This window comes from Micropterus dolomieu, linkage group LG23 (genome assembly GCF_021292245.1).
Source record: "Micropterus dolomieu isolate WLL.071019.BEF.003 ecotype Adirondacks linkage group LG23, ASM2129224v1, whole genome shotgun sequence".
NCBI lineage: Eukaryota > Metazoa > Chordata > Actinopteri > Centrarchiformes > Centrarchidae > Micropterus > Micropterus dolomieu.
This window is the reverse complement of record NC_060172.1, coordinates 32276720-32292903: the sequence shown is the minus strand read 5'-3', so window position 1 is coordinate 32292903 and position 16184 is coordinate 32276720. Positions and strand designations below refer to the sequence as shown.

Here is a 16184-nt window from a genome sequence, read left to right as displayed (position 1 = left end):
TGGTGAAGAGCGCATTATGACTTGTTTAGGACTCGAAACTCAAAGTTGAAGATTTGGACTTGACTCGGACTTGTTGGTCCTTGACCTGAGACTTGACTCGGACTTGCCAGTCATGATCGGTCTGGACTTGGGACTCGACTTGGGACTTGAGTGCTAAGATTTGAGACTTGACTCGGACTTGTAAAACGATGACTTGGTCCCACCTCTGCTTAATTGCATTCACGTTTCCCTCACTTGCGTCTTAGTCCCGCCCACCGGGGATGCATGGAGAGAAACATGGAAATCAAGCCAGGAGAGAAGGAACGAGGACATATGAGACATTCTTTCCTCCGAAGCGTCACGTGAAGCGACGTCCGTTTCTGATGACGGCTGTCAGTCACTCTAACAGCTGTAGAGAGGCACAGAGGCACAGGATCATTTCTGTTGGCACAATGCTCATATTATCTGCATTTATATTTATTGATTTATTATTTACTGATTGTGAATTCGTTATTGAATAACCCAGAAAATGATCCATGGTGTCTTTGGATTTATTAGGCTAAATGATTCAGGGAAATTGAGATGATGTAACTCATTTCAAAGTCGACGCTCAGTTTTAGGCTTTCTGTTTATTTCCTCTTCTGATATCCTTTAACACTACTGCATACATTTTATTTCAAAGTCACATCACTCGTCACCGATCCTCACTCCTCGGAGCGCAAATAAGAGCTTTGGGATGGTCTGCAAGATGGTGGAGCGGAACAACCTGTTCAAGCAAGGAGCAAAGAAACGACAAATAAGAGACTTGAGAAGCACCCAATGTCACAAGTTGACTCAGGACCTGTCATTAAGATTTCTACAGAAAGTAACTATTCCATGTCTGCTTGTCCACCACCATTTTATAAACACAGGAAGAGGCCTCCCATTAAATCCAAGAAGTCTCCTGTGGGCAGTTGGCGTTCTTTCTTCAACCTAGGCAAGTCTTCCTCCATGTCCAAGCGCAAGCTGCACCGGAACCCCAGTGAGCCCAATGAACTAAAGGCCATGGCCCTCGCTGGTGAGTCCTTGCTCCACAGCTAGAATGAGTCCATTTTTCAGTCGCCTTACAATTGCAATGAGAAGATATTATTTGACTAAACAAGGCTGAATGCTGATACCTTTTTAATCATCGTGTTTCAGGAGGCAGAGGAGACACAGCAACATTACGATCCGCCAAAAGTGAAGAATCACTGAGCTCCCTGCACAATGTTGAAGGTAATCATTTGTGTCTTCCCGTTCACTTTGTTTCAGCATAGTCAGTGCTGCCCATCTTATATTTCAAAAGCTCTTTCTACAGTGTATCCTCCTGTTAAACGTAGGGCCTTTTTAAAATAAATTGCTTCTGATTATGTTTCCCTCCTTCAGGAGAGTCCAAGGTGTACCGTCCTCGGCGGCCGCGCTCCAGCAGCGATGCCCTGTCAGCCTCCTTTAATGGCGACCTGCTGGACAGCCGGCAGCACTGCAACTCTTACGATAACCTGGACGCCACAGAGGACAGCGACGGCGACGACGGACCCATCTGTGTGCCTGCCCTCATCTCACCTCCCCGCTCAGCAGGTGAAGATGTGGACCTCAGCCCGCCAGACATTGGCATGGCCTCCTTGGACTTTGACCCCATGTCTTTCCAGTGCAGTCTCCCCGACACCTCCTATGCCTTCCCCGTAGATGACTCACCAGCTGGGGCAGAGAGCTCCACAATAAAGAGGAGCCCCGGCAACTTCTGTGGCAAGACCAACGGCTCTGACTTCATCTCCGCCACCTTCCTGGGCAGCCTGTTGTCCACAGACTTCAGCCAGGCTGCTGGAGAGAAGGTGCAAAGCAAGAAACTGACCACTTCCTATTCTTACACTGATAAACCCACACAGGCGGTGTCGCCTATTAAATGTGGGAAGACCGCTAGTTTGACAGCATTTTCCACTTCAGAGCTTTTCCCTACAGAGATGCCTGACAAGAATACAGCGGGACAGGCTGTCTCTCCACAGCCATTATCTCCTCCTTCAGTAGCCAAGGATTCTCCTCCCCTGATGGGCAGTATGCTGCTGAGGGCAGCAGAGCCATCGCTCAGTGAAGCTTTCCAAATGGAGCTCCACTCTAAGCTGGCAGCCTTTGACAGTGTGGACAGTAGAGAGCTGAAGGGACAGGACGGTGTACAGCAGGCGCCCGCTGCCAGCAGCCAAGAGCACCAAGGTAGGAAGCTGTTTTATGCACGTTTCTGACTTGTCACTGTTACGTAGATTAAAATAAGGTTGTAAATCATGCCATTATTTATAAGAATGCTTTTTTTTTCTAGCTTTAGTTTCCTCCAGTTTGCATGGATTTCATCTTTTAATAAATCTTTTTATATCATGCTTGAGCATCAGGCATAACTTTTCCCCTCTCTCCCACTCTTGAAGCACCTTAAAACCAGCCTGCCTGCTGCTGCTCTTTTGCTTTTTTCATTCTTCAACTATAGATCCCCTGTATTTTTGTGTCCCTGCTAGGAGTCGTAGCTCCGGACTCTTCAAAGGACCTTACCCCTCGTTCCCTCAGCTCTACAGCTCCCTCTACTGCCCCTCCTCCCCCTCCCCCTCCTAAAAATGCTGCCCGCATGTTGGCCCTAGCCCTCGCTGAGTCTGCCCAGCAGGTCTCCATTCAGTCCCAGTCCTCTGAGCACCCCACACCGGTGTCCCCACTACAGCCACAGGACACCTCCACCTTCCAGGACTCGCCACATCCACTGGTCCCACATTGCCATACTTCAGAGGAAGAAGTAGCAGGGAGGGGAAGTCCCCAGCCATCAAACAGCACCGCTCCGACTGTCACCCCAGGCTTATCTTATCCCCCCAATTCCAGTCCTACAGTCAAGCAGCAGCCGCTAGAGTTAACCAGCACCATTACCAAGCCATCAGACAGTGCCAAGTCCTCTACAACTCCACCTGTACCACAGCCAGAAATGGACTCCACCCCACCAGATAATCCTCTTTACAAGTGTGTCCCACTCCCCAGTTCAACTAGCCTGACTTCTCCAACCAGGAAAAGTCCAGAAAGGCAGCAGCCTGTCACGGGACAGGTCCCAGTCCATACCAGCTCATCTAGTACCACTCCAGCCACCACCCCCAGCGGCAGCTACAAAGACACTGGAGTCTCACCACAGCCTGTTCCTGAGGTAGGGTCATATCAGTTTCATATGTTGATTGGTACTAATATGACCTGTATTTGGGTTATGTGTGAGTTGCAATCAGCATCATCCAAACGTATTAATAATTTATATGCAGTATAACATGAGGGAATAATTAGCCTTAAAGGAAGAGTCCAACATTTTGAGAAATACACCTTTTATGCTCTCTTGCTGAGAGTTAGATGATAAGATCGGTACGACTCTCCTCTCTGTCCATTTAAACATGAAGCTGCAGCCAGCCAGCTGAGCACAAAGACTGAAGACGGGGGGAAATGGCTACCTTGGCTGTGTCCAAAGGTGAAAAAATAAATCCTCCTGCCAGTCTTTATGCCAAGTGTCTCCTGTTTCTAGCTAAATTAACGTCCGTTACCTTCAAGCATTCGCCAAACAAGTTAATACAACCAGGTAAGCCAGGTAAATCTCTCTGTATTTTAAATCTGGTGTCTGTGGTGAAACGGTTGTCGTAGCCACCATAGCGAGCCTGTACGTCAGAAGCACGTCCACAGTGTTGTGTAATTACTCTCACTGTCAGGAGGGGGAGACAAAAGTTCAGCACTGCAGGTTTTAATCTTCAGAGCTTCTTAATATTCACGGCTTTCTTTTATTTTAAAGCCAACAGAAGCCAAAATACGCCTACAACACAAGGACCCACTAGTAGGAAAAAGAGTAACCAAGAAACAAAAACTTAAACAGACATTAAGAATGTATGGCATGCTGCTGCAGTGGAACTGCCCAGTAACCACACTGGTGACAGCTGAGGTGTGTGAGGGGTTAGATGTGGTGTTTTGAGGTATAATAACCTCTTGTCCCACTGCAGCAGCGGTCACCTTGTTTTTTGTAAACTTTCCTCACTATATAAAGGACTGTTTTGTTGTGTTTTGTCTCAGGTCAAACCAGAGGAGACTGCACCGCCCCCAATCCTTCCAAAACCATCAGAACAGCCACCTCCTAAAATCCGAAAGCCCAAAAGGCAGGCTGTCTCACTGCCTCAGCATCAAACCCAAACTCCACCAACACAGCCTCATCCACAGTCTCATCCACCGCCACAGTCTCATCCACCGCCACAGTCTCAGACACCGTCTCAGACACAGGTCCAACCCCAACCCAAAACCCAAGCTCAGCCCGTCTCGAAGGCCAGCGCACGAGTGGCCCCCACCTCTGCCGAGCCTCATGAGAAGCCTTGGGAGGCCATAAAGCCAGTACAGCCCTGCACAGAGTCTGCAAAGTACCAAGACTCTTACACAACCACACCCCCAGCCCCTCCAGTCCGCACCATAGAGAGCAAACTGGCGACAGCAGCACTCAGCCAAAGTGAAGCCTCCTACCATATCCTGGGTGAGGGACCTGGCCCAGGCCCTCTGGAGGATGCTCTGCCTCACCATCCTCTTTCTCCTCGTAAATCTTCCACGCACCAGCCAGCCTACCTGTACCATGCTAAAGGAGAGCCACTCTTAATTGAGCCTCCAGGATCTGCATACTACCACCAGAGGCCTGTTCCTCTGGGCCCGCAGTCCATGCCACACCACTACCGGCCAGACAGCGTCCCCCCACATCTCTCCTTTGTGTCTAAATCTGAGCCTCAGATACCTTACAGCGCCCGTGTAGACAACAGATATAGCACTTTAGGCCCCAGGTCCTACCACCACTCTATAAAGTCCAGAGGAAACCCTCGCAGTGTGTACGTGTCTCCGGGGCCAGGGCATCCGGGTTATAGCCATGACAGAACCCACGGCTATCCCACCATCCGCAGAGTGCACTCCCTTCATGTTCCTTCTACTATCCGCTCAGTGCCCATCCAAAGGACTGAAGTTCCTCCAGATGATGATATATTCTTTTACCACCGGCCCATGTATCAGTGCAAAGCCTACCAGCAGCCCCCGCAGCAGTCCTCACAGGCCGACTACCACGTCACCCAGCTGCAGCCTTACTTTGAGAATGGACGGGTTCAGTATCGCTACAGTCCATACTCCGGTTCAAGCCCTTTGGAGGCGCCTTTCTATGACATTGACCCTTACGGCACCATTCGTGTCCGGCACATCCACTCCTATGGCAGCCGAGATCCTGGAGCCGTTGCTGGCCGACCGGGTGGAAAGGGGGCTGGGTACCACTACCTCGCTCGCCATGTTCTCCCACCTGGGAAGGAGCACAGCTTTGTGAGCCGGGACATGCCCCCCAGTCATGGGACCAAGGAAGCTGCTGCTTACCTCGCTTGGGACCCCGAGGAGTCAGAAAGGCTCCGCATGCACTCCATCCGCAGGGAGAGCAGGGCCAGACAGAAGATTAAAGGCCCTGTCCTTTCTCAGTATGACAATGTCGGCTTTTTTATACCATCCGATATATCAGGGTATGAAACCCTGCACCTGCGCAGTAAATCTGACCCAGGTAAAGCTGTGCTGGTTGCAGCCGAGAGTAAAGATGGGCGCTACCTCCCCAGACATATGGTGTCAGACCCTGACGTCCTCATGTACATGGAGACTGACAAGCATGTCCAGGGTAGCGCAGCGGGCGACAAGTCAGACGGGCTCGCCAAGCCAAGCAGTTCCAAGAAATGCCCGTCCTCTCACTCGCTCCCAGCTTCTCTGGGCCACAGTCTCTCCCATCAGCAGGAGAGCGGCCGACACGAGGCCAAGTACGAGACTGGAGACGAGAAGCTGGGTGGAGACAGCAGCAGGTCTAAACACTGGCAGCCGGAGTATACCAACAAGAAGAACTTTCAACCACGTTACGAGTGTCCTGATTCTGACCCCCACCAGAGTAAAGCGAAAACACCAAGCGGCTACCACAGTACGGACGACCAGGCCACAGCCCCCAGAGAACAACTTGCCCGCTCCAAACCGGAGCGATCACACAGCTTCCGAGAGCAGCAGCAGCAGCAGCAGCAGCAGCACTACAGCCAGGGCAAACCTGAACTGGACAGAGACTACTCATATCAGAAACACAGCACTAAAACCACGCAGTCCCACTATGATAACTTGGAAGATTACCACCCAGTACCTCAGCCTCAGGCCCCACGTGGAGGCTCCAGCTCCTATCCCGCCCCTGGATTCACAGTGAGCCAAAGCAACAGAGCGTACTCCACAGCACTGGGCCAGGGAGCCTTTCTCCAGACTGACCTGGCCATGCAGAGGCCAGAGACAGAGATACATACAGAATGAAGCACAGGAGGGGGGGAATTATCTTTAGCTGTGTAGAAGAAAGACTTTGTTGAGCTATGGTTGAGCAGCCTCTGCAGGACAGTGGACTGATGTATCACCAATATTTTTGCTCCTCTGTATTTTTAATGAATTGTAAAGAAAATTTAAGACTTTTTACAGAAAGTCCTGAATGTACCTGAAATTATTGTCCAAGAGGTCATATTACTGTGATTGACTGCGACAGTAGCCGTTCATAAATGTACATGATATGAAAGATGTAAGGTACTTAACAGGAACCACAAAAATGTAAAATATATATATTAGAATTACTAGTAAAAAGGGATTTTTTTGTTGTATTTTGTGTTTTTGTTTTAGGTGTGGCGCTGGGTATGAGCATCAACTGGGATTATGGTTTGCATTTTAGAAATGCATGCACTCTCTATGTCTTACAGAACAGTTCTGTGTACTTCACTATCCATTGCGTTCTTTCCGGATGTTGCAGCACAAATTATTGAAGGAGGATACATGTAGGTCGTCACACCTTCCCTCTGCTAATATGTACACATGTAGGTGGTATGGTGCATCTGTTTGTCTTTGATAAGGAGCTGCAATGGGTTACTTTCAGTTAATATGGTAGTTATCATTGTGTTATTTTCTTTGTGACTGTGCCATTTTATGGAACATTGCTATAAACAGATTTCAATGACTTCTAATGGAATGTTTGGGTACTTGTTTGTTCTTCATTGGAAGAGGGACCAAACGACTTGGCGCAGTTGTTGCACATACGGGATAAAGAGGGGGAGATGGATGCCCGTTGTACCTTTTTAGATGTGTAAGGAGATGTGTAAATGTTTATTTTTATTTCCTTCTTTTTTTCCACTATCACGGTACTTTCATGAACTGGACTAACTGAAAAGCATTTCTCTCAAACAACGTGGGGAAGAACATGTTGCAGCTGCTTTGTGGGAAAAGCAACTTGGTGATGAGCCTTACATTTTGTTCCTACAGACCATATTTTGTTTACTGTCATTGTCAAGTCCGTTGTCATAATGCACAAACATTGTGATATCTCTAGATTTAAGTTCACTTGGGATGATTCATGACAGTTCAGCGTCTCATTGGTACTGAATTTAAAACAATGGGGAACAGAGGGAAATGTTTTTTTTTTTGTTTTTTTTTTCTAATTATATCTGGGGCCATTTCTTTTCAGGCTGGAAATCGATGTATAGTACATTCATCTGGTATTTATACTACATACCCTTTTGGTTTACCATAATGTATGGATTACAATATGTTTCAATATGTCTAAATCCAGGTTGTACTCTGTACCTGTTTGACTTCTATATCGCTTGCAGGTTTTGCTCCTCTTGCCTTATCTAAAGCCTCTTTTCAGATGGGCCATTGAAGTAAGGCACTGTGTACTTGAATGTGAAAACACTCTTGTCTCAACCTAGAGGTATCTAAAGTTAGATATGAAATAAATAAAACTGTTCAGGAATAGTTATAATCCATGTCTTTTAATTTGTGCGTGATCTTACTAACCCACCACTGCCCGGTTCAGTCCGACAAGTCCTCGGAAGGAAATTGGCTTTGCAAATGCTTTATGAGGAAGGAAATGCATTCAGCACCTTTGTTGGACTTCAAGGTGCAGTGTGTTTTGGTGAGTAATCTTTTTGATTGACATCCTGTTGAAGGTGCTGAGAGATGGAAGAGCTGTGTAACTTCATGTACCCACAGGTTCGAGGATATAGTCTGACATTCAGTGTGTAAGACTTGTGGAAATAAATAATTCATGTTCACAAGGACCAGAAGCAAGGGAAGCAGAATAAAAAAAAAAAAAAAAAAATCACAAACAAAGTCAATGATGAAAACTTTACATCCCGCATCTGACAAAAAAGTATAAAGTCACCCACTAACAAAATAAATAACATGATTTTATGGGTAGATATGAAAAAAATGTTTATCTAAACAACAACTGGTAGCCTACAGAGTGAAAGCCAAGATCGGTTTCACTGGCGACTTCTGTTTAATGAATTCATCATCAGGCATCGCTGTAAAACAAATAGCAACCAACACGATTTAGAAAAAAGAAATCGTTTCCATCAACAGAAAGCCATGCTCTGCGCGAGATGATTCTGTTAATAGCCTATATCAGAATCAATCCGGTGATCATCTGACTGAGATGTGTAGCCTGTATTTGTTCTGCGGAGACTAAATACGCCATTAAGGGAAAGTTAAAAGTATTTCTGGAGGCTGCTTTCCAACACAGACACTGGCCCCGCGTGCAGGTACTGGATCTGAGTTACATTAGTAGAACAAGAAGACCTTACATTGCAGAGGTATTTGGCTGATTTTGGAATGGTTGCACCTGCCCAGCTCATTATATCTGGCAGGCACGTGCGTCCTGCGTAATCGCGCCAGCTTGGATGACGGCTCATATGGGTAAATGCAGAGTAGATAACAGACTAGCTGTATCAAAGCATGAATGGCAAGCCAAGTTAAAAGTAGATTATTTGCCCAAAAAATATTCAAGAGTATAAGTAGCAGTTTTTAAAAGGAACGGGAAAAGTTAGCCTACCGTTGTGGTGGCAAAATAGGCTTTTTTTTGTTTTTTTACTAAATGGCATTAGGCTACTTGTGACGAGTTACCCACCCTTTGTAGAGTGAAGAACACACCTTTGGGATAAGATTGCTTAAGTTTACTTTTCATTTCTGACATGTATTTTTATAGATTTGTCCAGATTTTAAAATGGACGTGTCTGTTGCCTGCTGCTGAAGCAGAACTGAACGAATCCCGACATGTCTGTACACCTGGCATCCTACAGTTTGAATCCTAACTCTGCTCTGGTGCTGTGATGTGATGACGATATCTTTCTTTTGAAAAAGAGATGCTAAACCAGGACTGTTTAAAATGAGGCGGCTAGAGGGACATGATTTGACTGCTCCATCAAAACGTGAAGGCGGGTTATGAATGGTAAAGTCGTTTTTCAGCATCAGTGTGGGGTTTGGCATGAGCTTCATGTCAGAATGACTGATAATAACTTGTACGCTAAATGTCATCCACATGAATATATGTAGAAATGATGCTGCTATCACAAGAGCCCTTGAACGTGGCTTTTCAAAGCAGGCCTGGACTCAGGCCTTGCAACCTAATGGCTTACTTTCCCTCTTGTGTCATATCATGGCCAGTAAGGTGATCAGGGAGATAAAACTCCAGTCCACTTGATAAATGTCAGGACTTCTGATATTGAATGATACATCTAGGCTACAATTCCAGTAATGGTGTAGCAATATTAAAAATGTTGGTTTTTATTTCTATACTCTTGCATAACCTTTAATTTTTTTGTTGTCTATACGAATAATTTGTTCATTTGATCTTTATCACTAATCTATTATTATTCTAAGATATCTGCATGACAATAGACACTGAACGCTGCTTTTAAACAACAAATTGGGATCCATAGAAATAGATTTGAGCACATTCACGTATTTTGCTATAATAGGAAAAATACAACATTTTAAAAGTATCACACGAATATACATATTCTTTCTTTGAGATAGATCCTTGCATTGTTTCTGTGGGAATTTCTGGCAGTAAAGTGCATCGTTCGTCAAACCCGATATGCTGCAGTGGCGGTCTAAAAGTAAGACTGGGTAACTGCAGAGTAAGCAAGGCAAGTTTATTTGTTATAACACTGTTTAACAAGGCAATTCAAAGTGCTTTACACAAGACAGAAAAACATTAAGATAACATAAAATGGAAACTAAACAGATTAAATTAGAATAACAAACAGTTGAATAAAAATGACAATGCAGCCTCGGTGCAGTCAGGGTTTGAATAAATAATCCCAAGCAAACAGAAAAGACTTGAGCCCTGGTTTAGAACAACTGAGAGTTGGAGCAGACCTGCAGTTTTCTGGGAGTTCCTTCCAGATATATGGTGCAGAAAAACTGAATGCGGCTTCTCCGTGTTTAGTTTTGACTCTGGGGACAGTAAGCAGACCTGTCTCAGACCACCTGAGAGGTCTGGGCCCTTCAGAGCAGAAGTGTATGTTTGCTCTAAACACATTCAGTGCTTCAGAAACCAGCAGCACTGTTTTAAAATTCTTTGACACAAGAAGCCAGAGTACAGATCTGAGAGGTGGAGTGACGTGATCCACTCTCTTGTGAGGACTTTTTTACAGAGTCCTGTAAAGACCGTGTTCCAGTAGTCCATCCTACTGAAGATCACTTTCTAAATCCTGCTGAGATGTTAAGTCTTTGAATACTGATATATTGTTATGGTGATAGAAGGCTGATCTTGTAATTGTCTTAATACAGATGCTAAAATAGGTCTGAGTCCATGACTACACCAAGATGTCTGGCCTGGTTTGTGGTCGGTAACGTTTGCAACCGAGCGCTGGCTTTTAGTGTTTGTATGGGACCATAGTCGCCTGGTGATGTCGTCATAAATCTGCACGTTGAACAGAAGAGGCCTGAGAGTGGAGCCTTGGGCAACTCCACATGTCATTTACTGCACTCAGATGTGAAATTATCACACAAAGTGGTCCTTTAAGGTTCAAGATCAATTTAATGCTCATATTACAACAGGGTTGTTTTATTAAACTTAGTCTGATACACAGCAGACAATCTAAAGTATAACAATCCTAAAATGGTAAACAAGTAAACTATTCTTTATATAACTTTAGGATTCAAACCACTTTAGCACTGGCACAGTGTGAAGAAAGGTAAGATTAGCTCCACCACAGCCAGCAGCCACCAAGAAAAAGCTGCTTACGTGTTAATTCATCAGTAATAACAATCCAGCAGTTTACTATATAACAATGTAACACTGACAGACGCCATTTTGGTTACATAGTGAGTATTTTTACTTTAATACTTTTTTTCTGATAATACTTCTGTAGGCTACATTAACTTTTAGAAAGTTATTTGTTATGAAGTATTTTACATTGCAGTACAGGTACTTTTACCAATTTGGATTTGAATACCCCTGAACACTGACTGCAAGAAGTCAAAATCATTAAAGGTTATTGAAAAATTAAACTGACATGTTCTTCCAGTGTTCAAGTAAAAGTAGCAAAACCACAGTGTACACACACCCACTACATTCACTAGAAGTAAAAGTCATGCATTCAAGAGTATTAGCATCAAAAAACTTAAAGTACCAAAAGTAAATGGTCCATTTCAGAACATTTTTTTGAATTCTAACTGTTAATGTATTAATGTACATTTCATTCATACATTTCAGGTAATGGTGGGACAAATTTAAACCGTCTGTTATAGATTATATTTCATTTTTAAAATATATAATTGTACATCATAATTTACTTGATTGTGTTTTGTTCTAATAATCTGAATCCGCAAGGTAACTAAAAAGAACAGTGGAGTGGGAAGACAACAAGAAGAACTTTGTGTGTGCGAGCACTTTTTTGAAATTGGGACCTAAACGTAGTAGCCTAAAGTATAAAGTAGCATAAAATGGAATTACTCAATTTAAGTAGGCCTACGAGTACCTCAATTGTACTTAAGTAGGCTTAAGTACTTGAATAAAATATAGGCTACTCATTTATTTTGCACCACTGGTCAATATATATTGTATAGCCAAGTCATTGTCTCTTGTTTTGGCTCTTGATAATCCTATCAATGTTTGCCTTGCTCCTGATTCTTTTCTCTTATTTTCTGGAGCATGTGCTCATATCTGCTGCCTGGTTTTTCAATATTATTTTTTTGTTCCCTTTCTTGGTCTGTAATTTGTATATTTGTATTGCTTAGAATATGTTGGGAGGAGAAATCGTAAATAGTCCCAAAAAATGTTACATGCATGTTCACATTAAATAATTACATATTATTAGGCGTTACTTTTTTTTATTATTACGGTATTTGATTCAAAACCAACAACGTTGGGAGCAAAAAGTTACAGTGGAGGAAACGAAGTTACAATGTTTACAAACGTTGCCAGTTGCATTGTGGGAGACAGATGATTGACACGGCCGCCATTTTGCTCCTGCTCTCTCTGCTTCCATTGTGTGAGAGATAGTAAATATCTGACACTGCCAGACAACCACAACACACTTGTATCCGTGCGAAGAAAAAGCGGTAAATTCACCCCCGGTAAGTTACATTTTTGTCTTACTTGTTTAAACACAGATAATATTCACCATCTTGTCAAGAAAATGAGACAGATAAAGTTGTTTTGGTGCAGAAATGGCGTGTTATTTCGACGCCGTAGAGAGGAGAAAAAGCAGCTGCCCCGATGCCCAGGCAGAGAGAAAAACGGCTCAGTACTTCCTCTGCCGAAATATCTGCTCCACTTTCATAGGCGATTTCTACCTCGCCGTCTCGCTCAAATATACCATCCCTTCCCACGCCATGATGCTTATTTGATGGCTACACTTATCCCCTATGATTTGTTGATAGTCTTGTGTGCGCGCGTTGTTTGCTTTTGAGTAAAAATGTTAAAGTTTACGTCCCGCGCACTGCCTTGTGTATCTGTTGGTTCATTTGGATCTGCGGCCATAATCCTGCAGTATGAGGCGGGGTTAACGCTGTCCGTCCCGCCCTAAAACCCTGCGGAGTAAGACACCATTGGTCTTAAAATACGACACAGACACGGCTGATTGGTGGATTTGAGAATGATTACCTGTTCGGCAGTGTGATTGGTGGGTTCGGGAGTCCACCGCGTCTGGATTGGCTCGGCACTCTCTGTGCTGCTGCCAAACCCGAGGAAAAGTTTTCCCGGGCGGGCCAGAATCCCTGAACCTCTGAGACTTATCATGTTGAGCGAAGGAAACTTTTAAAAAGAAAATGATACTTTTACTTTCCCTTCCACAGATATGTGGGTAAATAGGGATAATAAACACCAAGCAACATCATCAACAACTTTAGAATTTTTAACTGACAGTATTATAATTGATGGTATCAGTTCTAGTCTTTTGATTGTCTGATAATCTTGTACTGTTCCAGGGCTCCAAATATATAAGCATTCCCATTAAGGCGAAATATTTTCCAAAAAGTTATTGTTGTGTTATACATTTTGACTGATAGGTCACTGATAATGAAATTCCCCAGTGAACTGAGTAGAAATACCTGAAGTGCTGAACAGTGATTAGTTTATTACAACAATAACATTGTACAAAAGAGCTGCTCTAAAGCACCTTAAGGCCAGAGAGAAAAGGCTGGAACAACGCAAAGTATGCCGTTAAGTTTTCGATATTCCCTTCAGGTGATACATCGTCGTAATGGCTCGTACCAAGCAGACTGCACGTAAGTCCACTGGAGGAAAGGCTCCTCGCAAGCAGCTGGCCACCAAGGCTGCCCGCAAGAGCGCCCCCTCTACCGGTGGCGTCAAGAAGCCCCATCGTTACAGGTAACACCAAGATTCCCACAGCCGTGAAATCACCTTTAACAAGATGAGATGGGGATTTGACAATCATCTTAACTGATTTCGCGAGCTATAAAAGGGAGTCGAAAACATCTGTAAGATGGATGTTGTGGTGGTATGTTACACACAGCGTTCCACTTTGATGTAAATCTTGAATTCACCTTTATGTTTTGATACATTTATTTACTAAAACTGTTTGCTTCCACAAAGTGACACACTTGTACATTGGCAGCATGAAAACCTGTCTTCATACACATCCTCCTGTCCAAGTCTTAGGTTGCATGTTGGGCCTCCAGTCAAATAAAACACTGAACAGATAAAATTCCTTTTAGTTTGAGGGTTTCATATGCAGCAAAGCAACAGCAGGCATGTTTTTAGTGACAACCCTAAGTGCCACATGGAGCCAGTTATTTCTTCAGTGGATTAATCCTGTTTAGCTAAATAAACCTGCTACAATCTCAACATTGAAAAGGTGTGTTGAGCTAGAGCTTGGTTGTGTGTTTCAGGCCTGGCACCGTGGCTTTGAGAGAGATCCGTAGGTACCAGAAGTCCACTGAGCTGCTGATCCGTAAGCTGCCCTTCCAGCGGCTGGTGAGGGAGATCGCTCAGGACTTCAAGACCGACCTGCGTTTCCAGAGCGCCGCCATTGGAGCCCTGCAGGTGTGTGTGTGTGTGTGTGTGTGTGTGTGTGTGCAAATGATCAGTGATATCAGTAAAGCTCCATCAGTATGACTTCCAAGCTGACACACTTGTCCTGCTAACATGTGCTGTCCCTCCCTCTCCCTGCAGGAGGCCAGTGAGGCGTACCTGGTGGGTCTGTTCGAGGACACTAACCTGTGCGCCATCCATGCCAAGCGTGTCACCATCATGCCCAAAGACATCCAGCTGGCCCGTCGCATCCGCGGAGAGCGTGCTTAGACGGCCTCCCTAGCGTTGCTCCTCTGTCCTGTATTTCTTCACCTGGACCTGCCCTTGCTCCTTCATTCTACCCCACCCGTCCACCTCCACCCATTCCTGTCACCCTCCCTCCCGAGCCTGCCCAGCTTCTCAGTAGACTTTAGAGTAATCCTGATTATGAAGAGATAGAAATATGTTGAAGTCTGGTCTCTCATAGGTTTTTTGTCTTTACCAAATGTTTTTAGGGTACCTTTTTCGTGCATGTAAAAGGTTTTGCAGATCAGACACGCATGTGCACACATACTCAAACATGAGGGTTTGGGTTGTGCCTCAAAACATGAAGCCCACCGTTGAGCTCACCTGGGTTCCTCCAGGTGTGGGAGGCCAGCGGGCGTGGTTAGTGTGGCAAACAGAGCTGAAGCAGAGGGACGTGGTCGAGGGGCTAGTCTGCTTAAGGGGAGCTGCAACTTCCACAGCAGGGTGCTATTAAAACTAGTCCTGAGGCCTCTGCCCCCTCTGAACACCCTCCTCCCCTCCCGCCCAGACCAACTCCCCCAGCTGCAGCCAGTTGGCTCACTGTACCTTTTCAAACCACCTCCTTCACCTCTAATCTGCGCTGGGAGGGGATGGCGGTTTGATGGTCTGTTTGTGTGGATGTGTGAGCTCTGATCTTTCAAACCACTTGTACTCAACAAATAAGAATCTTTTGTTTACTTAAGAATATTGATTATCGTTGTGGAAATGGTGTCTAATTTTTTTTTTTTTTTTTATGCATATAATTCATCCACAAGCATCTCTTGTGTTTACTGCTTCCAAAATCATCAAAATCAGAAAAAGCAAATAATATTGTCAACATGGTTTTCAGTTTCTTTCACAGTGATCTGATTCGCTATAGAAAATCAGGAAGGGCTTCTCTGTTTTCCAAGGCAACTTCTATTCTAACGGCAGCCACACGGGGGCGATGGTTTACCACCTCCTCGTCTATTCAGTTGTTCGCTGTGGATCAGTCATCACACATGATGCTTCTCTCTCTCTTTCTTTATCTCCACAGATAGGCTTTAGACTTGTCACTACAGTATGAATTGACATTATAGTGAAAGCTCTGCATGTTTAGGCTCTGTGTCTCCTGCACTCTGTAGATCTGAACATATAATCTGTCCCTTTCTCAAAATTTGTGATACACAATATAACCTCATATTTGTTTTCTTTTATATTTTTCTTATTCCTTGAGATTTTCAGACGTATAAATAAGCTGATCTTTGTATTTTCCAAATTTCTCATATTATGGTGGTAATAAATAGGTGTTAAAACAAATCGAATCTAGTTGGTGTGATTGATTTGCTCTACAGTGTTTCACTGAGGCCCTGATATGCTGCAGTGGCGGTCTAAAAGTAAGACTGGGTAACTGCAGAGTAAGCAAGGCAAGTTTATTTGTTATAACACTGTTTAACAAGGCAATTCAAAGTGCTTTACACAAGACAGAAAAACATTAAGATAACATAAAATGGAAACTAAACAGATTAAATTAGAATAACAAACAGTTGAATAAAAATGACAATGCAGCCTCAGTGCAGTCAGGGTTTGAATAAATAATCCC

At 44.3% G+C, this 16184-nt stretch overlaps 2 protein-coding genes across 9 annotated transcripts in view; both read left to right on the top strand.

The window, feature by feature from the left end:
- Positions 1 to 7816, top strand: part of arhgap32b (Rho GTPase activating protein 32b) — a 229049-nt gene extending 221233 nt beyond the window's left edge. For all 8 annotated transcript variants that reach the window (XM_046039714.1, XM_046039713.1, XM_046039709.1 and 5 more), the window contains 5 exons: positions 891 to 1036; positions 1159 to 1233; positions 1384 to 2205; positions 2499 to 3163; positions 4063 to 7816. In XM_046039714.1, the coding sequence (XP_045895670.1) occupies positions 891 to 1036; positions 1159 to 1233; positions 1384 to 2205; positions 2499 to 3163; positions 4063 to 6330 (3976 nt within the window). In that variant the 3' untranslated portion in view covers positions 6331 to 7816. The remainder of the gene's footprint in view (positions 1 to 890; positions 1037 to 1158; positions 1234 to 1383; positions 2206 to 2498; positions 3164 to 4062) is intronic.
- Positions 7817 to 12297: 4481 nt separating this feature from the next.
- On the top strand, positions 12298 to 15901 carry h3f3c (H3 histone, family 3C). Its single transcript, XM_046039782.1, has 4 exons — positions 12298 to 12420; positions 13532 to 13675; positions 14197 to 14350; positions 14480 to 15901. The coding sequence occupies exons 2-4, from the start codon at positions 13548 to 13550 to the stop codon at positions 14606 to 14608; spliced, it is 411 nt and encodes a 136-aa protein (XP_045895738.1). The 5' UTR covers positions 12298 to 12420; positions 13532 to 13547; the 3' UTR covers positions 14609 to 15901.
- The last annotated feature ends 283 nt before the right edge of the window (positions 15902 to 16184 follow it).

Coding starts and splice junctions, on each gene's coding strand:
- h3f3c (XM_046039782.1), top strand. CDS start 13,548: ATGGCTCGTACCAAGCAGACTGCACGTAAGTCCACTGGAGGAAAGGCT. Junction 13,676..14,196: donor AAGAAGCCCCATCGTTACAG/GTAACACCAAGA, acceptor TGTGTGTTTCAG/GCCTGGCACCGTGGCTTTGA. Junction 14,351..14,479: donor CCGCCATTGGAGCCCTGCAG/GTGTGTGTGTGT, acceptor CTCTCCCTGCAG/GAGGCCAGTGAGGCGTACCT.